Genomic DNA, 27696 nt, shown 5'->3' on the forward strand with positions numbered 1-27696 from the left:
AAATTAATTCAAATTTTTTGGGGAAAGACTGTAAATATCAAAAGTATTTATATATATATATATATATATATATATAAAAATTTATTATTAAATATCTATAAAATAAACTGAAATTTTTAATGGTTCATAAAAAAATTGTGACACGGAGTACTATTGTGTAGTCCATAACAAAAAAAAAAGTTCGCTTGAAATCTTCAACAATCAGTTGAAATCATTAACTGAAATATGATCAATTAAAATTCATAATTGTTCAAAATAAAATCACAAATCAATAGAAACTCTCAGTTACTCAATTACTTTCAATTTGAATCCTCAACCGAAGATCATATGAGATACTAAGTAGAAATCAACCAAAATTTCAATTGCCCATAACATAAGCATGCAATTACGCCTTATGTATTTTTTTTCTAGTACGCACTCTTGTCTATGTCGTCTATGTCAGACAAATTTTAAGACATTTGGAAATCAAATCCTTAAGTTCAAAAATCATATATAATTTTTATTTAAAAAATTAATTTTTTTTAATGGATTGTACCAAGTAAATTGTCATTTAAAGCCACGTGATATTACATTTACAAAATAAGAATACAATATGCTGTTGCAAGCAAAGAATATTTATTGTTATAAACAAACTCAATTAATATGATACTATATACTACAATTGATTCTCTAATATAATATTATATAATATGATATAAATTGAAATTCACAATTGAAAATTTGAATCAACTATAAATGATATCTCACGTGAAAATATATACACAATATGCAGTGTCAATTTTTACATGTATAGTATGATCCTACATTTATGATACTATTATAGATTAATTATCAATGATAATTGTATTATCAATAATTATAATTTTGTTAACAGCTTGTTATATTATATAACTATAGTATGATATTTTATAATTTAATAATATGCTTAATCTACTTATAATTAAACTTCAATTATTTATTTCTAATTGATCTTTAATGTAACTAAAGATTAATTACTTCGATTGTATAATTTGATATTCAAATTAATTTTCATTCATTTAAGTAATTTAGATCCTGAGTAGATTTTCGATTTAATTGGGTGTCATCTAGTACTCCTATTAGATTAGATTGGAGATTTGAATTGATCTTCAATTTGACGAAGAATTTTTATTGATCTTAAATTTATTTAATAATTTGGGATCAAATATTTTCACGTATTAAATAACACCACAATGTAAAATCAAAGAAAAACATAAAATTAAAAATAAACGACACTAATAAGAAAAAAAAAATACACGTAAAAGATGAAATAGAATGTTTAATTGATTTTCCAAGACTTATGATCTACTCCATTATTTTACAATTTTTATTTATATTTTATGTATGTATTTGATGTTTTGATTTTTTTTAACTTTATTAATATGTTAACGTGCAGTAATTGCTATCCTTTGTATATATCCCCATTGTTGATGTACTTAAAAACAATTAATGTTAAAATTGCAAGCATACATACTAAGTACTCCCTCCGTTCCAAGGAAGATGACCCTTTTTTTGGGCGGCATGGGATTTTATGCAGTTATATTTTATGTGGTAAGAGGAGAGAGTAAAGTAAGAGAGAAGGAATAAAGTAGAGATAAAGGTGTTTCCATTTTAAGTAATGGGTCATCTTGATTGGGACAAACCAAAAAGGAAAGTGGGTCATCTTCAATGGGACGGAGGGAGTACTTATTAACACAATTTATTTATGATATATCGTGATGTCTCTTAGTTAATAGCTATGATATGATTATTTCCAATACAATTGTGCATATAATTTGACGTAAATTGTGCATAAATTATTATGGAGAGAGAATGTTGTAAATTTAAAATTTGAAGTAAAAAATTGAGAAAAGGGTAATTAAGTAAAATTATCTTAGCACTAACTATTACTATTAATTTATTGCATTGACTTTTATATTTATTTACAAAAATGTCATTGTGTGGCTGGCCACATTATGGCTGCATAGCATTACTCTTTTTCATATTAGTGTGACTAAGTACTCTATAATATATTTCCTCAGTTCCATAAGCGCATACACTATATCATTTTTAGTTCATCTAATAAAGGTATTCATTTTCTAATTTTGGAAACTCATTATCTCTAATAAGATGGGACCAACACATTCTCTACTAATAATATTTTATTTTTTTTCTACATCTTTCTTATTTTATTTTCTTCCTTTTTTATTCTCTTTATATTAATAATTTAATTATTATTTTCCTAAAACTCGTGTTTAATTGTAGTGTTTCACTTAGTACCATGAGACAGAGTGAGTATTATATTATATTCATGAATATACTAAGGTAGCGTTCGGTTGTCATGACTAATAATCATGAGACTATCTATCTAGAATTGAGTTGTGGGATTATTTTAGTTGGAGGGGGGAGGCTATGGCTAATTATTATGAGACTATCCATCTAAGATTAAGTTGAGGGTCAATATTATAAACCAAACATAATACATATTTAATCATAAGATTTAGTCTTGCCAACCGAACACCCCTAAAAGCAAACTCTACAATTCAAAACTATCACTCACACGGAGTATAACACCCCTATAATTAGTTAATGAATCAATGTCATTAGTCATTACTAATGATAGTAATATTAGGTTCAAAAAAGGATATAATTAAGTGCCCTGTGCCCACGAGGACTACTTATAACCAGATTTTCCATATCCTCATCCACTAATTATCTTCTAAGTAAAAATCTCTTTCTTATTAAAATTAAGAATGGATGTGTTTGCTATAATTGTATATATATGACCTAATAACAATATATTTTCATTAATTATTATGACATCACGATTTGAATTATTTTTTTATAAAAATCCCTTTTATTCTCATTAACGATGCTCAACTTGAAAAAAGATATGATTACAACATTTAAGGAGCATAGTTAAAATTATTTTTATTCATTACAAGAGAATTCTTCATTGGTAGAACTCCTGGTAGTAACTCCAATATTTTAGTGCAAACCTTTTAGCTGCGGTGTGTCTAATACTATGATGGATGAGGATTGACGGATAACGTCTTGATGTGTGCTGTTATTTTTTTATATATTTTTTAATTTGTATAATTTTAGATAGAACATTTGTTTTATATTTTCAACTGCTTTTATAATTGCTAATCCGTAATTCTTAACTTCACTATATTTTATACTGTAATGAAATAGAAATGGAGAAAAATGGAGAGATAGAAATGATGGCAAAATTTGTTTGTTTTTGTAATGATGGAATCCCACCGTTTGTTCCACTGAGTGGGGCAATTTATCATGCCATCCAACTTACAGCCCCACTTTATCTTTGACTCATTATTATTCCTCTAAATCACACTCCTAGTTTTTAGACATCTCACACTAGCTAATTTCAAGCTATTAGAAATGGGCCACTCATCCCTTAAAAGGCCTCATAAGGGGGAGGGTTATCCACACTTATATAGAGAAGCTAGGATCATCACCAAACCGATGTGGGACAAAATATTATAATTTTAACACGCCCCCTCACGTGTGGGCCGCAATGACACATCGGACTTCCATCACGTGGGTAGGCAAGAGAAGAGATAAAGAGATAAACCATCATCGACTTGGGCCATATTAGAAATGGGCCACTCACCCCTTAAAAGGCCTCATAAGGGGGAGGGTTATCCACACTTATATAGAGAAGCTAGGATCATCACCAAGCCGATGTGGGACAAGATATTAGAATTTTAACACGCCCCCTCACGTGTGGGCCGGAATGACACATCGGACTTCCATCACGTGGGTAGGCAAGAGAAGAGATAAAGAGATAAACCATCATCGACTTGGGCCCTGCTCTGATACCATATTAGAAATGGGCCACTCACCCCTTAAAAGGCCTCATAAGGGGGAGGGTTATCCACACTTATATAGAGAAGCTAGGATCATCACCAAGCCGATGTGGGACAAGATATTATAATTTTAACACAAGCATCGTTCTTCAAATTCTTGTTATAATTAAAGAAATGATTGTTTTTTTAATATCGAATCTTTTTTGTATCTTTGCACTTCAGCAATACAGACACATTTAACATTATTTGCAATTGAGGCATATTCAATTTGTACGAGATTAGAAAATTTAGATGTCAATCGAGCTCAAAAGTTCTAAATTAATTGAAGGCTTTCCAAGCCTAAATTTTGAAAAAGCAGTTGGCTTAAAAAGATAAAACTGAAACTATTATATAAGTTTTATGAACCTCCACCCGTCACCAATTGGCTTCAGTGTGGAACCGTATGAATTTCTACACAAACTATGTCTTAACTCTGCTTTTCACCTCGATTCTTAATATATAAAGGGGAAGTACATGTTTACGAGTCTATAAACATGACACGAATATATCAAACTTATAGAAAATAATGGAATATTACAAACAGAAGTCTTTAATTTGATTTTTTTTATTTCATATTTTCGATGCGGAAAAGTCATATTTGAATATTTAAAAAAAAATGGTGTTTGTTGAGGGAAATCGTCAAATGAACATCATGATTTTAATATTCGGTTTGATGAGAAAAAATTAACCTTTTGGAATGACACATGATCAAGAAAAATTAGATTCGTTTATGCAATTTCAGTATAATTTTGGAATGACACATGATCAAGAAAAACTAGATTCGTTTATGCAATTTCAGTATAATTTTTATTGGAAACTAGTTATTGTTATGAAAAGGAAAATAACGAATGCACACCACAATTTGGGTAGTCGGCAAAAAGCTATAGCATAATTTCATTATAGATATATGATTAAGAGAGTAAGGCTCGTTTCCGCATTCACCTCCAAAAATTAAAAAGTTCGTTTGCGCATTTATAGTAATACTTGAATTTGACATTATTTGAAAATATGTATATTACGCAAACTAGCATACTATCTTAATCATTCTCATCACATTGTTCGGTAAAATATCGTACGAGGGGCATCTTAGGGTGTCACCGTCCCTTAAAATAACATCATACCACCATTCCTGACCAATTATTTATATACGTGGGCAAATAATAAGTTGTCACGTGGCAAAAAAAATCTGAAAAAGACAGCCAACAATTTGTTGCTCTTTATACAACAATTTTTCTTGTCCAGCAATATCCGACACACTATACAACAATCTATAGATTGATGTGTAGTGTTTGTAATATTGCTGTGTAGCGTTTATAATATTGCTGTATAAGTGGTGTCACAGTGTCACTTTAAGAGGGGTTGTCATTTTAACACCATACGTATGATATGTAATAGAGATGCAATTATTTATATAGAAAATCTTAATAAATAGCACCAATTTAGAATGCAAAAGAAATTATTCCTAAATTAAAACTTAATATTTCTTTTTTTAGGACGCTTCTATTTACGTTCTCAAATTTTAGTTGGGACACCAATAATAAGGATGTGTTTAATGTTTTCAAGCATTGGAAGTATATTTAAAAATACAAATTAGTGTTCTTAGTTGTATTAAAAGTACTATTTTTAACAATTTTTTTAGTGTATAATAAATTACTAATAACACTTTGTTGATAGATTATATAGTTGATACTTGCGTTTGCTATCATCCACAATACTTTATCAAATAATTTATGTTCGACTGTGTACATGAAGGTTGAACCCAGATGTACAAAATCATGCAAGATCTTATTCTCTAATATACTAGTACTAAAATGAAAGACATTTTTTAGTATTTTTCTTGTGAAAGTGAGTTGGTGGATTTAAACTATTTGGGGAACTAACAGTTCCCAATAAATAACAGACTGATGAAAGATACAAATACACAACTTTTTGGATTATATGGTTTTTTGTGCATGCAGTATTAATTTACATAGTCCCTTTCTTTCCACATTCTATTTATTTAATCCAACCATTTTCCAACAATTGTCTAATCATGTCACATTTATGTGTCTCAAACCACTTTTTTTTTTTGTTATTTTTTAAACATATATCTGCTTATTGCCTATTGGCATTTGAAATATGAATAATTTGAAAATATTTTATAACTGCCCATCTATTTTTTAGGAATATTAAATATATTTCTTGATCAACGTGAATAGATATAATGGATTCATTGACGGTGCAGGTTGATATATAATTGATTGGGAATTTGGGTCCAATAAAAATTGTTTGTAGAGCCAAGATAAATAATTTTCAAATTTTAACACTAAAAAGACGGCATTTAACTGTTGAAACACACACATATTGGTATCTCGAAAAGGCAACTAGAAATAAAACAAAGGCATTTGCATTTTCAAGTTATTGGGATTGTGGGATTCACTTTAGCACATTCCCTCCAACTTTACACTGATAAAAGTTTGAAAAAAAGAGAAAGGAAAAGAAAAAAGAGAGGGAGAGGCACCTCATCATGAAAGCAAGAAAATTAAACTTGGATTGGACTATCCAACCACACGCACATTACATATACCCCTTTCATTCACCACACGCACGCCTCTTCAATAATGAACCCAACCCCATCAATCAATAGTTTAGTTGTGTCTTGTGTGAGTAAAATAGTGTATGTAATGTGTATATCTTGAGTTGTACATGCATGAATCTAGTATGATCGGAGATGGACTCATCACACGTGTGAGAATGTGTCAGTCTTCTTCTATATAATCGACATTTTCCTATGTGTACATCTCGAGTTGTACATACATGATCGTCTAGTCTGATCAGAGGTGGACTTGTGTTAGGACGTTTGCTAGGTACAACAAATCTGATATTTTCGATCTTACAGCATTTTTATATGCACATAGCTCGAGTTGTACATAAATGGTCGTCTAGTCTGTCGACATGTGAGGGCCTTTGCTAGGTACGACATATGTGATATTATTAATCTTCATTAGTATATATAATCGATATATTTCTATGTATATAATCTTGAATCGTACATTCATAAGTCTAATACATTCGAAGATGAATTCGTATGCGGGGTTAGCTAGTTAAAAAAATATTTGAATTTGTTAATTTTCTTTTAACATAATGGACACTTTTCTTTAGTACATCCACACCACATGAATCCTTATGACAAATTTACTTTTTAAATCTTTATATTTTAGTAAATTACCCAACCTTTTAGAAAAAGGATTAATTTCCATCAACCCCTTTTTATCTCTAGAGCCCAACTTTTCCATCTCTCTTTTTAAACATGGAAATCATAAGTCAACCTCACCTCATCATTTGGTCTTGGTTAATTATCTATCTAGTAGTACCATCACTCCACTTTTTTTTCTCTTCTTAGCCTTTGTTTATTTTTTTGCTTTTTTCTCTCCCTCCCCCTCACCTTCTCTCACACCACCTTCTTCTATATAACCATAACACAATTTGGCATCAAAATTCATACCTCAAAATTCAATTTTCCATGGGAATTCAAGCCATGAAGGTTCATCAACTGCCACGTGGACTCATTTGGGATCACGACCCCCCTTCCCTCTCCCTCGGCTGCAAGCGCTTCCGCTCCCTCGCCCCCAAACTCTCCACCACCGCTGCCGACACGCTCTCCTCCACCACCACCGCCTCCTCCTTCGACCTCAAAAGCTTCATAAAACCCGATCAATGTAGTCCAAGAAACGTTGAAGTTCACAAGAAAGAATCATCTCAGGTAGTAATTAATTAATTTAATCAAATTGTCCACTTATAATATTGTGCATGGCAAATCTCCCATCATTGCTAATTTGGTAGTATCCACTAACACTTTAAATAAATTAATTAATAATTCAATCCCAATACCTTTTTCATTTCAATAATTGATTAAAATTAAAGGTAGGAGTACTAATTTATATGGCATGAAATATTGTGAAAAAAAAACAAAAAACAATATTTCAAAAGCATGTTGAAAACTAAGGCATATATGTGTACAGGTAGAGGCGGCGCAGCCAGGCGGAACGCGGTGGAATCCGACGCAGGAGCAGATCGGAATACTCGAGATGCTATACCGGAGCGGCATGAGAACTCCGAACACACAGCAAATCGAGCAGATCACAGCGCAACTCGGCAAATACGGCAAGATCGAAGGCAAAAACGTGTTTTATTGGTTTCAAAACCATAAAGCGCGCGAGCGGCAGAAGCAAAAGCGCACTAGCCTCGGCCTCTCTCCTTCTACCCGAACACCGCCCCCGCCTCCCGCTTCTTCCCTCTTCCTATCGTCGCCAATAAATAAGGTACGTCGAATTAATTATAAACATGACGTGTACTGATGAAATGAAATATTTAATAAGTTTTATTTAAATGTGACGTGTACTGATGAAATGAAATACTATTGATGTAGGAAGAGGAGAATAATCGTTATAAGAGGAAGTGCGTTTTCGATGAAGTGAGCAAATATTGTAGAGAAGAGGAAAAGGGAGATAGGACATTGAAGCTTTTTCCTTTGCACCCCGAAGGGAGATCTTCATTCAGGGATTATTGTTCGGATTAATTAGTGTTGAATTTAACTTAATTTAATCTTCTTTTTTTGTAACTTGCTTTCGATTGATCCAGTTTCTATTGGTGATGGTATCTGTGTAGCTTCTTTATCTCTGATTTTCTTTGAATATGAAGGAAATCTTCTCTTTGTGATGATCAATTATGAATAATTACTCCGTTCGTCTGTCAACAATTTGTCACAATTCTTTTCATCTGTCTACAACGTACTTGTCTCATCTTTCTATAGTAGTAGCATTTTAACATTTAAACTCAATAAAAAAATGGACCCCGTTTTACTAAGTCAACTAAATTATTAAAACTTGCACATATTATAAGTACATGATTAAATTATTCTAACTATAAATTGAGGACGATTTTTGTATTTTCACTAATATTATTGTGGGGAATTTTTAGTCGATCCTGATTTTTCTCCAAGCAATATGGTGACAACATGCATTTTGTATATATAAGTCACAAAATGAGTCTAAAATAATACGCACTTGAAAATTGCTTTAGATGTAAGTGTAACCATACAATACAAATTATCTTCCGTGATAGTATATCTGGAGTATTTTATATATAATTTTCAAAATACATTATTATAAATTTTTATTTAATAATTAAAACATAATAAAAGCCAATATGTTTATTCCTATTATCCTTGATTATCCAAGAAATGATGATTTCTTATAATGCATAAATTAATTTATGGGAAACTATATTGTGGAAAGAAACAATTATAAATGTGTTTTCGGCGGCAAAGGCCCATAAATTAATGGGCCTGATATTCCCTATCCCAAATTAAGCATCCATTACCAATTTTTAACTTTCTCTTAAATTTCAATATTTTGGTTTATTTAAATTTTGAACGATTTGTCACGCCAGTATTTTCTAAGGATAGAAAACACGGTTGATCGCGACTAGGGGACGATTAAAGAAGTGGGTAAGAAAGGGGAAAACACACATCTTTAACCAAAATATTTAATAAATTGAAATGACTTAGAAAACAACATAGTATCATTACAACTAAACTCTAAAGAAATAAAGACTAGAAAGTAAACAATTTTGAAAAGAGTTAGGTTCTCAATACTAAAACAATTCTAAAACAATTCTAAAGAAAAGACACTTAGCAGAAGCGTTCAAGACACGGAAAATGCCGAGTATGAAGACACGACATATCCAACAATACTAAGCCAAACATAAATAATCCATGAATTCTGCTCAACATCCTCCACGCCCGTCGTCGCTCAATCTCCACATTAAGAAAAACAAATATGCAGGGCTGAGTACTTGATGCACTCAGTGGACACATGCCAAATCAGTTTGTCAAGCCATAACGAGTGACCTTGGGGGTTTTAATTGAAAAGAACCCAAGTCACTAAAACATTTTCACAAAAATTCGGTTGCAACCATTTTCCACCCACATCCACCATCACCGTATCTGAACTACATGACAAGGAACGTGGCCACGAACCAAGTCACTAGACCGGCCAACTCCAATGAGATAGCGCACGATCTACTGGGTGTACACCAGTCCAAGCAGTGTTTGCGGCCCTAGTGGGACCCGAATTCGTTAACAATACATGGCATAGCCACTTCAGATAGGTTCATTCAAATACAAAACATGGCAAGATAAACATTTTTCACCTCCTTTCACATAGTAAAAATATTTAGGATAGAGTCCTTATTTAAAAGTAAAGCCCACCTCGAAAGCTTACTCTTCAATCCCTTTCTGTTCCAACCGCAACAACGTGCATAAGTTCACCCTTTTTTAAAATACCATGACACGCAAAATTAGACTTTGCAAAATAATAAACTTAGCGCATCCTAAAAGTGTATGCTCAATTTATCCTTCATTCTTTCTTAAAAAGCCAAACTCATTCCAATCAATTCACTGTTCCAAACAAACACATGCAAACAAAATAAAGAAACAGTAGCTTAAAAAAAATGTGCTTCCAGCCACCATACGCGTACATACCCAAGACTAATTCTACTTTCTCAAATTAAATCCAATTTGCTCAAATCAAGTATAGCCAAATACATAACACAAGGATTAAAACAAGGTACATATACTTCCTACCACCTACGCATATTTCCCAAATTACTCAAAACAAAGAAAATATGAAGGCAGTACATATACTCCCAGCAAATCCACGTACCTACACTATATTCCGAACACCAACACAAATCTATTTAATTAAAGGCACTTGTAAGTGAATTAAATGGCCCAAGCCATTAAACAAATGAACTATAAAAAAAAATACTCCTAACCCAAACCAATTAATTAAGGTATCCTAATTCCTAACTAAAAGGCCTTAGCATATATATACTAATTAGAATATACTCAATTCCACACATTTTCAAAAGGAAACAAAAAACACATTACACAGTACAAGTCGTCTTCCCCAAAATTCATTCCCACAGAAAAAAAAATCATTTCTCCATTGCAAAACCAAATAAAGGATTTATAAATATGCATACTCAACTGTACATGCCTATTCCATCCATCACAGTATATATAAAAATTTAAAAGATTTGAACAAAACTTTCAACATCACGCACATATATATATATATATATATATATTCTTTCTGTCCCTCTCTCTTTTTATTCAACCAACTTATTTAAATACAGAGTTACTCAAAGGAATTGGGAAACTAAATCTTCTACTGCACTAAAGATCGGGGCTTGAACATGAAAGGGTCTCTCAAAAGGTTTCTAAGAGTTGTATTATTTTCTGTGAGTGAGCTACCGTGATTGTGCATTCATGCCATGGAATTGAAGAAAAGAAAATACCTTTGGGAGGAAGAAAGTTTGCACAGTAAAAGGTATTAACAAAATCACTCCTTCTCGATTTCGCCTTCCCACTGTAAATGTCGAATTTTTTTGGAATCAACAGCTATGGAGGTTTTCAAATTTAATGGAAGGAGAAGAAATTACTTTCGCAGAAGAAGCAAAACTTGCAGAAGAGAAGGTATTGAAAAAGATCACAACTCTCTGGGTTTCTCCTCCACACTGAGATTTCGAGAATTTTGATTACGGTTATGCAGATTTTCAAATTCAATGGAAGAAGAAAGAATTACCTTCACTGAAGGGAAGAAGACTGCAGTAACGATGGATTGCTGAGATTGTGGGAGGAGACGTATAAATAGAGTTAATGAAGAGTATTTGGTTGGAGATTTTCAAAGAAAGATGGAGATATGGCGAAGACGGGGAGTGGATCTCCTAATCCATTTTTCCTACACCATTCCTAATACACCTCTCACAACTTAATAAAATAATCTTATACATGTAAGAGATGGTTAAGTGACAATGGGATTATTTTATTAAGTTGTGAGTGTGGATTAGGAATGGAGTAGGAAAAATGAATTAGGAGATCCACTCCGGGAGAAGACCGAGTGGCAGAAATTAGGAGAGTTATTTGTCCAAGAATTTTACGGCAGAGTAGAATAATTAATTACTCCCTCCGTCCCACTTTAGGAGTCTCAGTTGAGTTCGACACGGGTTTTAAGAAATATAAAGGAAAGTTGGTGAAAAAAAGATTGTGGAATGTGGATCCTACTTTTATATATTAGTTTTATAATAAAATGTGAGTAGAAAAATGTGAGTGGAATGTGAGGCCTATTACCAATTATGGAATATTTCAATCGGAACTCCTAAAGTGGGACACCCAAAAGTAGTAAATCGGAATTCCTAAAATGGGACAGAGGGAGTAATATTCTACTACTGCGGAGTAGAATAAAAGGCTAGAACAAGAGAGATAAAAGTGATATGCCCAAATATTTGATTTAGAGTATTAATTAAATTGTGGTGTTTTCTTTAAAGTACTTTGTTGTTATTCCAAGTATTTAGACGAACGCCCAATTTTCTTATCGACGATCCTCACGTCAAACTCGCCGACTACTTTCACCACACGATTGACCAACAACGATCCAAATCATTTAATATTTCCAAAAGCAACCAAATAAAACAAGGACGGTATTTTATTCAAAGATCTCACGCTCGTTCTCAATATAAAACTCAACGTAAAAAGGTACTAAAAAAACGGGTGTTACACGATTAACTAGGGACGTTCACTAATACGATTAGAGTTTATTATTGTACTATACTATTTATAATTGGTTTGCATCCTTAAGGTAAAAGTGATTAATATGTTGACTAATTACAAAATAAGGGTTATGTGATAGGAGTATTACTTTTTTTTAATACATATTATCAACGATAAGAATTTTGTTTTTTCAGTAAAGATTTTAGAGTAGAATTAACTAATACAAGTTGTTAAATGGTGCAGAAAACATTGTGGAAAGGAAGAAGGGAAGAAACAATTGTGTAGAATAAGATGATCATTTCATTGTATAAAGCACCCTTTAAATAGGGATTACAAACAAGTAAATATGGTGGAACTTGTGCTCCAAGTATTCTTGGGCACCAAGCTAATATATTTCTTAGGCACCAAGCTAATGTGTTTCTTATCCTCCAAGTTAATATCTTTTCCTTTTATAACACTCCCCCTCAAATTGAGTAGTGGGGTCTCCAATACTCAATTTGCAAAGAGCATCTTCAAAAAAACTCTTGTTGACTGCCTTTGTCAAAATGTCAGCAAACTGATCTTCAGAGCGAACAAATGGCAGCTCTACAATGCCTCCTTCAATGTTTTCCTTGATAAAGTGTCTATCCACCTCAACATGTTTGGTTCGATCATGTTGAACTGGATTCTCTGAGATGCTTATTGCGGCCGTGTTGTCACAGTATAGTCGACACTTTCTGCTATGAGCTAAGCTGAGTTCCTTCATCAGTCTTCTTAGCCACATTATCTCAGTCAGTCCACTTTTGATTCCGCGAAACTCTGCCTCAGCACTCGAGAGGACGACTACTTTCTGCTTTTTACTTCTCCAAGTCACCAAGTTACCTCCAACAAAGGTAAAGTACCCGGCGGTTGACCTTCTATCATTAGGATTCCCCGCCCAATCAGCATCGGTGTACCCATGAATGTCAAGATTATCACTCTTAGAGAACAACACTCCATGTCCTGTTGTCCCTTTCAGATATCGGCAAATCCTGAGCGCTGCTTCCATATGGTCCGTCTGTGGTTTATGCATGAACTGACTCACGACCCCTACGACATAGGCAATGTCTGGCCTAGTATGCGATAAGTAGATAAGCTTTCCAACTAGTCGCTGATATCGACTTCGATCGGTTAACTCGGCTTTATCATTAATCTGTAATCCATGATTAACCGCTATAGGCGTATCTGCCGGTTTACACTCTAGGAGACCCGTTTCTGCAAGGATGTCCAGGATGTATTTTCTCTGTCTCAAAAAAATCCCTTTCTGTGATCTTAACACCTCGATCCCAAGAAAATATTTGAGATCCCCTAAGTCCTTCATCTCAAACTCCCGAAACAGATTCCTCTTCAAGCTCTCAATCTCTTCCAAGTCGTCACCTGTGATAATCATGTCATCGACATATATGATTAAGCAAGTGATTTTATCTCCTTTCTTCTTCAAAAAGAGAGTATGATCGGAGTTGCTCTGTTTATATCCATAACTAATCATTGCCCCGGCGAATTTCCCAAACCATACTCTTGGGGACTGCTTCAACCCATATAAAGTTTTCCTCAGCCTACATCCTTCTCCTATCTTGAAGTCTGCTGCGAATCCTGGAGGGGCCTCCATATACACCTCTTATTCTTTTTTTAGCTCACCATGAAGAAAGGCATTCGTCACATCGAATTGATGCAGTGGCCAATCTTTATTTGCCACCACAGACAATAAGACTCGAATTGTGTTCATCTTGGCCACTGGGGAGAAAGTTTCTGAATAATCTACCCCATATGTCTGAGTATATCCCTTCGCGACTAGCCGTGCTTTGTACGTCTCAACTGAGCCGTCTGGTCTCCTCTTGATAGTGAAGACCCATCGGCATCCTACAGGTCGCTTCCCATTAGGTAAGATGCACGTTTCCCAAGTGTTGTTCCGGATCAGTGCATCTATTTCTTTTTGCATTGCCTCTCTCCAGTGCTTATGCCGCATAGCCTCTTCCCATGACTGTGGGATCTCTTCCTCCTCATACAGTGCCTTCTCAAATGCTTGAGCCATTTCTGACAGATGGCTCGTAACTAGGCAAGCAACAGCGTAGCGAGCCTTCCTGTTAATCCTCTCAGGTGTATATCTTTTTGGTGGAACTCCCCTATTCTCCCGATGTGGAAGAATGTACCCCCCTGTGTCGGGGTCAATCCCTTCGACTTCTTCACTAGTGTCTCCATCTGTGTTTTTTTACAACAGGGTCTTCTTTTTCCTCCACACTTACACCATCAGTAGTAAAGGAAATTGGAGGAACAAGGTTATCAATACTTACATTGGATAGCCTCAACGGGGAAGTAGTTGGTTGAGTGTCACCTTCAGGAACGGACTGTCCTACTTCAGAGACTTGCTCAGCGGAATCGCTTACTGCCGCCTCTGTTAGGCCCACTTCGGGATTACTTGGCGTTGGCATCGGCGCTGATATCCAACTTAGCGGATCCTTACTACTATTCTCCCCCTGACTACTAAGGTGGGTATAAAAGTATTCGGTTTCAAGGAAATTGCAATTCATCGTAACAAACATTCAATTGGTTTTAGAATCAAAGCACCTATACCCCTTTTGGTTTATCCCATATTCCACGAAGACACACTTAATTGCACAAGGAGAAAGTTTGGTTCGTTCATGTTTTGGGGTATGAACAAAAACGGAGCACCCAAAGACTCGCGGTTCAAGAGTTAAAGGTGGTGGAATTTTGGTGAAGGAGGATAGGGCTTGGAGTGGCGTTTGGTGTTTGAGGATACTTGTGGGTAATCTGTTCAAGAGATAGGCTGAGGTGGCAATGGCTTTGGGCCAGAAGTGTTTTGGGGCTTTTGATTCAATGAGCATAGAGCGGGTCATTTCTAGGAGGGAACGATTTTTTCTTTCGGCTACACCATTCTGTTCAGGAGTGTAGGCACAACTAGTTTGATGAATCAGACCATTTTCTTGAAAAAATTGTTTCATGGCCGAATTAACGAATTCCCTTCCATTATCTGATCTCAAGATTTTTATAGAAGACTGGTACTGAGTTTTGATAAGGTTAAAAAAGTGTGAAAAATGTATATAAACCTCAGATTTTTGTTTCATGAAATATACCCAAGTCATGCGAGTGCAGTCATCAACAAAAACTAAGCAGTATCTAAGATCCTGCCCCCCAGTAAAAGGTGCGGGGCCCCAAACATCAGAGTGAATTAATGAAAAAGGAAGATCAACACGAGTATTATTCAAAGGATAAGAGGTTCGGTGGCTTTTGGCCAAAAAACAAGTTTCACAATACTCATCATGTTTAGAAACAAAATCAGGAAACAATAATTTTAAGTAACCGATAGAAGGATGTCCCAAGCGTCGATGCCAAAGCCAAGCCTTCCTATTGGCAGACCCGTGAGTTAGCATGACGGTCCCTTTTTGAGCTATCTCATCTACATAGTACAATCCATCACGTTCAGTGCCACGTCCAATTATTTCCCCGGTTCGGATATCCTGCAGCAGATAGAAATGAGGTTGCATCAATAAGGTGCAATTTAATTCCTTCGTGACATGGCTAATAGACAATAATTTATGAGACATCGAAGGAATGTAAAGGCAGTTAGATAATTGAAGGGTAGGAGATATTTTCACAGTTCCCGCCCCCTCAACTTTTGTAAATTCCCCATTAGCTGTCCGAATATGGGATTTTTGAGGTTTTTGAATCCCTGTAAGATCTGAAGCATCATAAGTTATCGTATCAGTCGCCCCACAATCAAATATCCATCTATCGTTTTTCTCATATCCACTAGACACCTGACATGCAATTCCAGTGTTTTCTAGGGGCTGAAACCTATTTTTACACACAATCAGGGTACTAATAGGGAAATTACTTAGTTCGGGGTCAGATTCGCACAACACAAGAGAATAGGGGTCATTAGGCATTAAATGGGGTACACTAAGTAATTTATTGTATTGCTGGGGTGAAAAATAGGATTTATGTAAAGTTTGGGGTTCTTTAACCAAAGAACCCACAAACCCTACGTTACCTGCCGCCGCTGTTTCTTCATCTCCCCCAAATTCCTCCTCTGACCAATTCGACACCACCGTTCCTCCGGCGAAGTTGGCGGCTCCCGTCTGACCCGTCGGCTGAGCAGCACCGATTGCTCCCCTGTCGCCGCCCCGAGTCTGAGCAGCTTCCCTGTTTCCCTCGGCGGTGGCGATAGGGTAATTTCCTCCGTCTCTTGGTTGCCCTCCGATAACTGCAGTAGCGTGGCCGCCGTGGCCGCCGCGGTTCCAGGGAGCGCATGGTGGCGCGGATGGCGGCGGTGCGGATGAGTTCTTGCCGTGTTTCTCCTCCCACCAATCGGGAAATCCGATCAATTCGAAGCACGATTCTTTCGTGTGCTTCTTCTTCTTACAATAAGAACAGACAAGCTTCGATTTGTCTTCATCATTGTTCCGCCGGTTCCAGCCGCCTCCTCCACCGCGATTGCCGCCGCCCCTGGAGCTACTGCCTTGCTGGTGCGATCCTCCTCGGACGACAAGTCCTGCTCCGATGCCTTCTGTTGTGGCTCCGGCTCCTGACTGTAACACTTGAGACCGTGTCTCTTCTTGTTTGATCAGATTGTAGGCAAGGTCAACCGAGGGAAGTGGCTCCATTTTAACTATCTCCCTTTTGGTTGTTTCATATTTGCCGTCTATTGCAGTCAGAAACGTATAGAGTCTCTGTTCTTGGATCCAATTATCATGTATTTCCATGTCCTCCGGGTACTTCATAGGATTTGTCCGTTTCTGATCTATTGACATCCATAAATCTTGTAGGGTACTCCATGTCTCCTCTAATGATTGGCTTCCTTGTTTCACCATGCTGGCTTTGATATGCAGATCGTATATTTGGAGTTTATCTCCTCCGCTCCCATACGTGATAGCCAACGCATCCCATATGTGTTTGGCTGTCGGTTGTTTCAACACTCGGCTGACCAACCGAGGTTCGATATTCTGTGTGAGCCATGTGAACACGCAGTGATCAGCTTGTTGCCATTGCGGAAAGGCTGGATCGGTTTGTGGCGGGGGAGGTGGCACTCCGATTACGTGAGAAACCATTCCCCTGCCGCTTATAGCCGTCTTCATCAGGACGGCCCATTCAGAGTAATTTTCTCCATTCAATTTGCCTCCTCCGTTGTGGAGGGGTTGTGTATCGATTTTGTACACAATGGGTTTTTCTGGTGGATTTTCTGTGTTCTCTAGTTTGGGTGTTGATGGTATCATCATGGCAAGACTTTTGCTCATGATTTCGGCAATTTGCCGAGCAATTTCATCCGACTGGGATGGATTTTTTTCGTCTGACATGGTTTGTTTTGAATGATTTTCTGCAGATTTGGCTTAAGGTCAAGAAAGTTAGGGACAGTGATGAAATTTTTCTGAGTCCTGCTCTGGTACCATGTTAAATAGTGCAGAAAACATTGTGGAAAGGAAGAGGGGAAGAAACAATTGTGTAGAATAGGATGATCATTTCATTGTATAAAGCACCCTTTAAATAGGGATTACAAACAAGTAAATATGGTGGAACTTGTGCTCCAAGTATTCTTGGGCACCAAGCTAATATATTTCTTAGGCACCAAGCTAATGTGTTTCTTGTCCTCCAAATTAATATCTTTTCCTTTTCTAACACAAGTGTACTTAAATGGTAACTAAATAGAAAAGATTTTTTTTTAATTTATTCTTTTGCTTACTAAATAGAAAAGATTGTTTAGGAAACAAGTGCTAGTTTATAATTACCAAATTAAAGTAAATTAAGACACTAAATTAGTTATACTACTAATTACTAAATCTTAACCGCATGTGCACTCATTTACACATCGTCCCTGTCTTTTAAAAATCTTACTAATAAATGAATCTGGCAATGCTAAGACTAATCTAATTACTCCAAAAGTTTTTTATGTTCAAATCATACAGAATGTAACAACACATTAATTTACGGTCTAACCAGCTAGTTCAGTTTCTATAACACTAATCATCCATCCTACACCCTCCGAGTCAAACTATTTAGAACTTTGACATCATAATTCATTTGAGCAAATTACTACCCCTGTCATATAGTTTGATAGGCATAGCCTTGAGAGGCACAGCCTTTTGCAATGAAAGACCAAATTTCTCACTCACATCCAATTCTTCACCATTTATCCCATCATTTTCAACTTTCCAATCAAAGTTGTGAACCAAAGCCCCCACCATCACATGCACCATTCTATGCGCCAACGCCTGCCCCGGGCAAATTCTCCTGCCTGCCCCAAACGGAATCAGCTCGAAATCTTGTCCCTTCACATCCATAACAATATTCTCATTCAAGAATCTCTCAGGCTCGAACGCATCGGGGTTCCCCCATATTCTCGAATCCCTGCCTATGGCCCATATATTGACCAAAACAACAGCGTTCCTGGGCACCACATGGCCTCCTATCTCGCCCTCATCCCCATCCTTTTGCCGCGAAATGAAGGGGCCGGGAGGATGGTAGCGGAAGGTCTCCTTGACGACGGCTTGTAGATATGGGAGCTTGGAGATGTCAGATTCTTCGAGTAGTGCTTTGTTTTGTCCGAGGATGGTTTGGAGCTCTGACTTTGCCTTCGAGAGTATGCTTGGATTGCGTATTAGCTCGGTCATTATCCACTCTACCGTGCCCGATGTCGTGTCAGTCCCTGCTACGAATAGATCCTATCCAAATTTTGATTCATGGGTTATAATTAATCATCCAAATTGACATACTCGAGTTACAAATATGTAATTTAGTTAAATTTTTTATAGTATAGTAAAGTTTTAAAACATAATATTAAATCATGAAATTTAATTTTTCATAAGAGTTAAGGCTAAAAATGGTCCCTAACATATGGTTGTTTTATCAATTTGGTCCCGAACATGATCTTTTTGATTATTTGGTCCCTCACAAATTAACTCTAATCCGAATCGGTCCCAATTTGACGGAACCGTCAAGAATAGACGGTAATGATAAGCGAAGCTCTACGACTCGTGCAAGTCGGCTTCCGCCGCCGTCTTCTGCCGCGCTGACTCCGCCTTCCTCTGCCGCGCGTGCGACGCCGACGTCTACGCGGCAAACGAGCTGGCTTCGCGCCACGGCCGCGTCTGGATCTGCGAGGTCTGCGAGCAGGCCCCTGCCTCCTTCACCTGCAAGGTCGACGCTGCCGCCGACATCCACCCCACCAACCCGCTCGCCCGCCGCCACGACCGCCTCCCCGTCTCCCCCTTCTACGCCGCCGACGCCGCTGCTGCCAGCTCCGAGGAGGAGGCCGAGGCAGCGTCGTGGCTCCTGTCCGACCCGAATAGCAAAATTGAGGAATCCGGGTAGCCGGAGTACATGTCGCTGTTCTCCGATGTGGATCCGTATCTGGATCAGGATCTCCTCACCAAATCGTCGATAGCAGGATAAATCCAATTTAATTTCCTTAATTTCTCCTCCCCAACCAACCCTCCATCTTTTTATCAACTGCTAGCTCGCAAACCGTTTCCATAAAAACCCCAACGCCCAATTTTCTTCAGCAATCGCCGGCCATGACGCCCGCCGGAGCATTCGCTGGTCTGTTAATCCTGCTGGCGGTTTACTGCAAGCCGCACCAAATCGTCGATAGCGAGCACAAGCATTACTCCGCCGTCGACGGAGTCGTGCTGGTGCAGAACAAGCTCTCAATAATAGACGGCAATTACAGGAGGGTTTTGAGGCGGCATGGGTTGCGGCGGGTTTGAGGCGGCGAGGGTTGAGGCGGGTTGAGGCGGGGGAGGGGTTACCGTCTATTATTGATGGTTCCGTCAAGTTGGACCGATTCGGGTCAGAGTTAATTTGTTAGGGACCAAATAATAAAAAAGATAATGTTGGGGACCAAATTGGTAAAACAACCATATGTGAGGGACCATTTTTGGCCTTAACTCTTTTCATAATTGTTTCATTTGTGTATAACGTATGCTCGTCATGATTGATTAAATAAGTATTTATCTTATTTTATATTTCTTTCATTTCTATTTTCAAATTAAACAACTTTATTTTATGTAATTGAGATAAATTGAAATGTTGAGATTTAATATTTTGGCTGTCAAAACGAGCAGAATTACCAAAGTTGAAGATTATATTATTTTTCATTTTTCAAATAAAATTAACAACACACCAAGTGGTCGACAATTTGACTCACCAGAAGCAAATGCTTTATATCGTCGCGCGACAGCTCCGACTCCTTTTCTCGGCTCAACAGCGCTTCCAGCAAATCATCCTTCTTCTCCGGCGACTCCTTCCTCCCATCAATGATTCCATCAAAAACCTCCATCAATCTCCCCATATACATCCCCGCATCCCTCTCAATCCCCTGCGGATCAAACACTCCGACGATCGGAAAATAATCCGCCACATTAAAACTCCCCAAAACCCGCATCAATCCATGGACAATCCCCTTCAACGACCCCTCGCCATAATCCGCAAAATCCACCGAGAAAAGCGTGTTGGATATCAAATTAAGCGACGTCACAAACGCAGCCTCGTTCACATCCACCGATTTCCGATCATCGCAGCATTCTCCGACGTAGCCGATCAGCTTCTGCAGATTTCGCCGCCGCAGCTGCCGGCCGGCGTCGAGGCGCGGCGGCGAGAACATCTCCTCCCGGCATAGTCGGCGGAGGAGGCGCCACTGGCTGCCGGCGGGGAGGCAGGCGAGGGAGGAGAGGTGGTGGCCGAGGGCTCTGGTGGCGGCGGTGGCCATTCTCCCCGGGAAGGATTGGTCGTGGCGCTGGAGGATTTCGCGGGCGAGTTCCGGGGAGGAGATGATGACGGCGTGGATGGTGCCGAGCTTGAGGTGCATCAAGGGGCCGTGGATTTTGGAGAGGTTGGTGAGGGATTGGTGGGGTTTCGGGCCGAGTTGGTGGATGTTTCCGATTATCGGAAAAGGGTACGGGCCCGGGGAGGGTGATCGCCGGCGCCGGCGTAGAAGATTGAAGCATGAAAATGTGATGCATAGTAATATGAGAGGAAGAACATATGTAAACTCCATCAACTTTTGATTTACTACTATTATCTTTGATGAGTATTTCTATTTATGGAATGCAATTCGGTGTTGGGCAGTAAAATTTTTTGGTAGGAGCTATGTTTCCTAAAGTTCATTTGAAAGTATATTTTAAGATGATTTAGATTATTAACACTATGAAGTTTTTCTTATTAATTTACACTACATTTAAATAATTTTGGGAAATATTTAAATGAAATTTTTTAAAAATAACTTTAGCAAGTTAGCCCAATAGACAATAAAGTTAGGTACATAGGCCTGTAGGTAGCAGGCCAAACTTATCATCAAGTCCATTTGAATTTGTGCGTATATGCTAGTATATTATAATTTATACACGCTGTAGTGTTAAATGATAGTAGCATACAGTATTTTAATTTATACTTTCATTGTCAGTTTGGGACTTTGGGTACATAATTTTTGTATAGTATATACGGTGACAATGATTTATTTCGGTGATCAGATTGAATTAATGAAATAGGCCAGTCTAGCTACAGCATCTGCTTACAAGTTGGACTTTCATTTTAGTCATTCATGTTATTAATATCCACTAAGCTATATCACACCATCGTAGGAGTTAAGATTTCAAAGTTATAGGTTTATTGCAACATCGTTAAAAAAGGGATTTTAGAATGAGTATAAGTTTTAAATATAAAATTGATGAAGAAGAATAGAGATAGAAAAAAAATACTCTATAATTTAAATATTATTAATGGATAATGATGTTTATTTTATAAAAAAAAAATAAAAATGGTTTAATTTTATGGGATGGTCTAAAATAACAGAAGGAAACTTATTATTAGAAGACGAAGACTTATTAATTGAAGACTAAGAGAGTATTTCAATATTTATATGATCTTCTATTTGTATATTAATAGTAAGTATATTTTATAGGTTCAACTCAATGCAATGGAGTATAGTTCTATGATATGATATATTATTGGTTGTCTGATGATATTATGAGAAAAGTAACATATACACTGATTTGTGCACATACAAACCAATCGAACTCGACGACTCCATGTCTAATCAAATTGTCTTGAGATTTTTCCCATTCTCCACACATTTGCAAGGATTCATGTATGTCTTAGTATTGCGTTGCCATATTGTCTCTACCTTTTTCGCCTTATGAGCGATTAGTATTGACTACATGATATTCCTTTGCATTGTTTCCGCTCACAACTGATAATTTCCTTTTTCTAATTTTGGTTGTCAATATAAAGTATAATAATCATTTACTTATTTTTGATAAATGCTTCTATTTAATGAGCTAAGTCTCGTTTTCAATTCACAATATCTGTTTCACTTTCTCTGTTTCTATTTTAGCTTATTACTTTTGTATTAAATTTTTTGTCCTCCATTGCATGAAGGTTGTACTACTACTTTTTTTTTTTAGCTTGAATTATTAATACTCCAATTGAATCATATTTCTAAGTTCTAAACTATATATAATGCGATTTTTTTATTAATACATGAATTGTTAGATACTAGTACTATTAAATAGTACTCCATTGATACTACTACTAGCTTACAATTTTTAATATTTTTGGATGAATGATAGTAACTAACTTAAAACTCCTTAAGATTATATAGCCCGGCCCTCGTAGTTGTCCGAGCCCGGCCCGCACTCGTCAAACCCCAGAAAGAAGGGTTTATGGGTGCTTCCATTTCAATTGCCTGCTATTATGCCGGTAGTAATCTTCGTACTTGCTCTTCCCAGCAATTCATAAGTTTAATTAGTAAATGTGCTTCGTTGGATCTGGTCGATTTCCAATCTGATTTCCCTCATCACTTTGAGTTTAGTTTCAATTTGAGAAATAAATCGTGTAATGTAACCCTACTTTTTTGTTGCAGCTGAAATAATATTTATAGCTTATAGAGGCCCTTTATTGCCTGGATTTGGAGATGGCTTTCTCGATTTCTAGAAGAGTATTGCGTGCCTTCGCTCCCAGCGATGTTTCTTCTCTGTCATTTTCATTATACAACGGTAGCCCCTTCTCGCAAATTTTCCATTTTTCTTGCGAATAAGTAGTTTAATTTTGTGCTTGTTTTCAGTTCTCTTGTTTGCTACATGAAAAACAAAGAAGTTACGGCATTGTTGATTTCATCCGTAGTTCTTAGGTTATAATCAATATTCAGTTGTCTTTACCATTTCGCTGCTGTTCTCCCTGTTTTTTTTCTCTTCATTTTCTCCATTGCTGCATTCACCTCAAAAATTTTGAATTTTGAAACTTTTGTTTTGGTTTCTAAGCTTTTTTTTGCTTGCTATGAAATTTGATGCAGCATTTCGTGGTCATGATTGTGGTGATAGCTCGTCGATGATGAGATCCTCTGTCGTTGGAAAGGTAGACCTGGAACGCACATGTGCAACTTAGTGAAATTGTTTTTATAGCAGTTACATTAATTTATGATAGTCTAAGTTCTTTTGAGTGCTTCTTGCTATGATTTTATATTCATATGCTCAAATGGGATCCAAAGCCCTAGCTAACACCTTATTTGTGCTAGACATCGTTGGATGTTTGCCGGAGGTACTCTACTACCATTTTGACTCCGAATTCAAGTGAGGGTGCATTTCCCTTGCATTTGCTGTCCTGTAAAAGTAAAAGTGTGGCCATTCCGGATCGGGAAATAGGTACAGTTGCTCATTTTATGTTTACTAATTACCCTAGTCGTATGTTTTATGTTTCATGTTACTGTCTGCTTGTGCTTGTTCTTCTATGTGACAATCGGTAGAATCTTAGAGAGAATACTGGATATCTTTTTTTTTTTCCTGATGTCTCACTACTTATGCTCTAGTGGGGAAGTAAAATTAGAATAATGGGTGATCTTTATTTATCAGTGGTAGTCTTGTAGCATGGGCATTTTTTAGGTGAGGCAAAAATGTGAAGCTATACTCTCTTGCTTCCCCACAGAGGAGCAAGCTGGTATGATCAAATATTTATTCACAGAGGAATAAAATTAGTAAAAATCATATTTACATCAAATAATATGTTCATTTTTTCTTCTGGTTGATACCAGAGTTATTTATTTTTAACTTGTAGCCCCTTGTCTAACAATTGGGGAGTGTGAAAAAAAATAAAATTGAAAGTAATTCCATTTGTTATTGCTAATCATTTTCAGATGTTAGCCGTAAAAACATTGGATCTTTGTTGCTAATTTTATTGATTGATGCTGTAGGTCTCTCCCAGGATCTGGTTATTCCTGTTACGAATTTTCTGAATGAAGATAAAGGCTTTATGACGTTGGGTGGTGATGTTTTTGATGTCCCAATTAGAAAGGATATTATTCATCGTGTCGTAAGGTGGCAACTAGCCAAGCGGCGGCAGGTGCGTCTTATTCATCCTTGTTTATGAATTTATATTTAAAGTCTTAAAGAAAATGATGCCAACAATTCTCTTGGTGTGGGGAACAACAAAATGGAAGCAAAATATGAATCCTTGTTGCTTTTGTTGGTTGGTGCAGCAATCTTCTATTTCTATTTCAGTTATCTTCTTACTTATTCCCATTAAACAGAGAAATTCAATGTCTTGCCTCCCAACATGCTTTCTTTGAGTTTGTGATTTCTTCTTATTTGTTGGCAAAGAACTAAAGATGTGTCAGGGCACATTTTTTTCTTTCCTCCATTCCTCATTTGTAATATTTTTTTTCATAAACGCACTCTTGGTTGATTTAGTTCTTTGTTGCTGTGTTCTTAGGGGACACATTCAACTAAAACCATAAGTGAGGTTAGTGGGACTGGAAGAAAGCCTTGGCCCCAGAAGGGTACTGGTCGAGCAAGGCATGGAACACTGCGCGGTGCACAGGTGAATATTTTATCTTGTCCAATGGATTTTCTCTAATCAAGAGTCTTAAAAAGGGTATACCTGACATATTATATGCTCTACAGTTCAGAGGTGGTGCTACCATGCACGGTCCAAAGCCACGAAGTCATGCTATCAAGCTGAATAAGAAGGTTCGGCGACTAGGACTGAAGATTGCACTTTCAGCTCGTGCTGCTGAAGGGAAGGCAAGTGTAGTTTGTTGAGAGAAATAATTTGCAAGAATATTACTCTAGCTTGCTTTTGACTAGGTGTCCAGATCTATAGTTTAGATTCACCTATTGCAAGCTTTTGAAGCTTCAATGGCTTATACGAATTTACAAACGTGACTTTGGAGATATGAAGCTTTTATATGTATTGATTAGTATATTATTTTTACCTTACTTTAAATGGTTAGTTGTTCTCAAAACAGTGTCATTTGCCCATTAGAAGGTCCCACATCCTTGTCAAGTTGGATACTGCTATCATTTCTTTAGTATCCAGATCATGTTTCTGCTTTAGCTTTTCTCAAGCCTCGGAAGACAATAGCCACAACCATCAGTTGACTGTCATGTCAACACTTCCCCTTAGATACTCCTACTAACCTGGCATGCCTTGTCCTCGACACAATCTGGATTGTTTCCTTTATTGCTAACTTCAAACAAATTATTCTCTTTCTTTCTTTCTTCTGTTTGATTTTCTTGCTGAAGCTCCTGTATGTGACACAATGTGTGTGGGTGGGGTGGGGATGATGGGTTCTAGGGTTTCCGCCTTTGATCGCTTATTATTAAAGATCGCAATAATTTGTTTGTACGCTCAGGAGTGTTTAGGGTTTGCTGAACTTGCAATGCGAGTTTTGAGATAAGTTGCTTGCTTACTTTTAATTTGTGTTTTTTACATTGTCTCCATTCTCTATAGATCTTTTTGTGACAATGCAATGATTTTCATGTCTTCTGCCTATTGAGCAAGCATAATTCCTGTGGTTCTTTCCTCTTAATCTATCTTTTCGTATACCTATCTGGCCATCTTTACATCCTCTCACAATGAAAGTTGTGGCTCTCGATTTGTATAACTATTCTATTCCTTATGTTCTGTATATGTTAATTCCTCTACAGCTTATGGTTTTTGAGGATTTAGAAGTTCCTTCGCACAAGACAAAGAACATTGTGCACTTTGTGAGTCAAATGGAGAATGCTAAGAAAATTCTGGTGGTTGATGGCGGTCCTATTAATGAGAAGCTGAAGTTGGCCACTCAGAATTTACATTATGTCAACGTATTGCCATCCATTGTAAGTCTTGAATTTTTGGTTTTCATTTCTTTGTATGAAAATGAATGCTTCAGTATATGCGTAACAACTATATGCACAACTCAGAATATAAAAAAAAAAATCTTCAAGTGATCACTCAATTTCCAAAACTATTTTGGCACAAATCCGCGACCAATCCAAACAAATTATGTGTGTTTTCTGTGTCAAAATCACCTGCATCAAACATTTTAATTTCTCTTCACTCAGAAGTTCAATACAAATAGTGGCCCTCGTTCATTGAAGCATAAAGCTTCTTAGTTGTTTTAAGTAATTGACAAGTATATGTTACTCTTACTGTGCCAACAATTTCAGGGTCTGAATGTTTACAGCATCCTTCTGCATGATACACTAGTAATGTCACGTGATGCTGTGAACCGAATAGTTGAAAGGATGAGAACTCCAATCAATCGCTGATAGAGCTCGTGCTTACTGACATCAGAACGGACACTGGGAGTTTCCGTCTACCTCGACTGAAGTCTGTATTGAACATGTCGTCTTAAGGTATTTCTCATCCCAGGAAAGCACCTTCAGGCGACTAGTTTTTGAACTGGGATTTCACTCTGTTTATTGCTTGGGAGAGAACTCGCATTTTTAGAGCTTAGATTTTTCACTAGATTGTTGCTAAGTTTTGGCTACTTTGATCTAATTTTCCTTTCTGCTGCTAATCCCTCACATGAAAAAGAGGGATCATATCATAATTTAGCTTTGAATAGTTTTGGCTGGCGTTGTCAAATTGGAATTAAATTTAGCTTAAACCATGTTTTTATGCCTCTTTTTATGTGTTCTAGTAGTTTTTGTTTTGTAGTAGGAGTATCAAATAAAATAAAAAACTATTTTTTTTAGGGTGAATTTTAGCAGTACCAAGTTTTTTATAGGACCAGTCATTGTAGTGTCTGAAACGATCCTCGAAAAAGATAGGAGTAAACATACTATCAATTTATTTTTTAAACTTAGAAAAATTAGTCATAGTTGACAACTTATAATCTATGAACCAAAACATTGAAATTTCTCTGTCTATCTTCTTTGAATAGGACTCCGATGTAGGCATTATTAAAGTTTGGATGTCATTGTTGCATAACATATGCATCTTTCTTAGAAT

The 27696-nt window shown here is 36.8% G+C and overlaps 4 protein-coding genes and 1 long non-coding RNA gene across 7 annotated transcripts; 2 read left to right on the plus strand and 3 right to left on the minus strand.

Moving 5' to 3' along the window:
• The first annotated feature begins 7275 nt into the window (after nucleotides 1-7275).
• Nucleotides 7276-8604, plus strand: LOC125223767 (WUSCHEL-related homeobox 4-like). The gene is made up of 3 exons (XM_048127060.2): nucleotides 7276-7608; nucleotides 7868-8167; nucleotides 8275-8604. The coding sequence occupies exons 1-3, from the start codon at nucleotides 7369-7371 to the stop codon at nucleotides 8422-8424; spliced, it is 690 nt and encodes a 229-aa protein (XP_047983017.1). The 5' UTR covers nucleotides 7276-7368; the 3' UTR covers nucleotides 8425-8604.
• Nucleotides 8605-9432: 828 nt separating this feature from the next.
• Nucleotides 9433-11428, minus strand: LOC148933656 (uncharacterized). Of its 2 annotated transcripts, XR_016132922.1 has the most exons (4): nucleotides 11352-11428; nucleotides 11208-11278; nucleotides 10117-10177; nucleotides 9433-9965 (listed from the first exon to the last, which is right to left on the minus strand). It is a non-coding gene; the product is annotated as an uncharacterized LOC148933656 (long non-coding RNA). The 2 variants fall into 2 exon arrangements; XR_016132921.1 differs by having other exon boundaries at nucleotides 9433-10177.
• Nucleotides 11429-14095: 2667 nt separating this feature from the next.
• Nucleotides 14096-18031, minus strand: LOC148933657 (uncharacterized). The gene is made up of 4 exons (XM_089061024.1): nucleotides 16477-18031; nucleotides 16092-16290; nucleotides 15797-15953; nucleotides 14096-14676 (listed from the first exon to the last, which is right to left on the minus strand). The coding sequence occupies exons 1-4, from the start codon at nucleotides 17787-17789 to the stop codon at nucleotides 14096-14098; spliced, it is 2250 nt and encodes a 749-aa protein (XP_088917150.1). The 5' UTR covers nucleotides 17790-18031.
• A 329-nt stretch (nucleotides 18032-18360) lies between these two features.
• Nucleotides 18361-21581, minus strand: LOC125224051 (ferruginol synthase-like). Its single transcript, XM_048127392.2, has 2 exons — nucleotides 20636-21581; nucleotides 18361-19151 (listed from the first exon to the last, which is right to left on the minus strand). The coding sequence occupies exons 1-2, from the start codon at nucleotides 21482-21484 to the stop codon at nucleotides 18507-18509; spliced, it is 1494 nt and encodes a 497-aa protein (XP_047983349.1). The 5' UTR covers nucleotides 21485-21581; the 3' UTR covers nucleotides 18361-18506.
• A 1471-nt stretch (nucleotides 21582-23052) lies between these two features.
• On the plus strand, nucleotides 23053-27369 carry LOC125218867 (uncharacterized). 2 transcript variants are annotated; one of them, XM_048120647.2, is made up of 9 exons: nucleotides 23053-23184; nucleotides 23348-23480; nucleotides 23777-23838; nucleotides 23999-24125; nucleotides 24671-24819; nucleotides 25189-25296; nucleotides 25380-25499; nucleotides 26406-26579; nucleotides 26910-27369. In XM_048120647.2, the coding sequence occupies exons 2-9, from the start codon at nucleotides 23399-23401 to the stop codon at nucleotides 27009-27011; spliced, it is 924 nt and encodes a 307-aa protein (XP_047976604.1). In that variant the 5' UTR covers nucleotides 23053-23184; nucleotides 23348-23398; the 3' UTR covers nucleotides 27012-27369. The 2 variants fall into 2 exon arrangements, with proteins under 2 accessions (XP_047976604.1, XP_047976603.1); XM_048120646.2 differs by having other exon boundaries at nucleotides 23106-23255.
• The last annotated feature ends 327 nt before the right edge of the window (nucleotides 27370-27696 follow it).

Source organism: Salvia hispanica, chromosome 1, assembly GCF_029641045.1.
Source record: "Salvia hispanica isolate PSC_SH4W2 chromosome 1, Shi_PSC_v1, whole genome shotgun sequence".
Lineage (NCBI taxonomy): Eukaryota > Viridiplantae > Streptophyta > Magnoliopsida > Lamiales > Lamiaceae > Salvia > Salvia hispanica.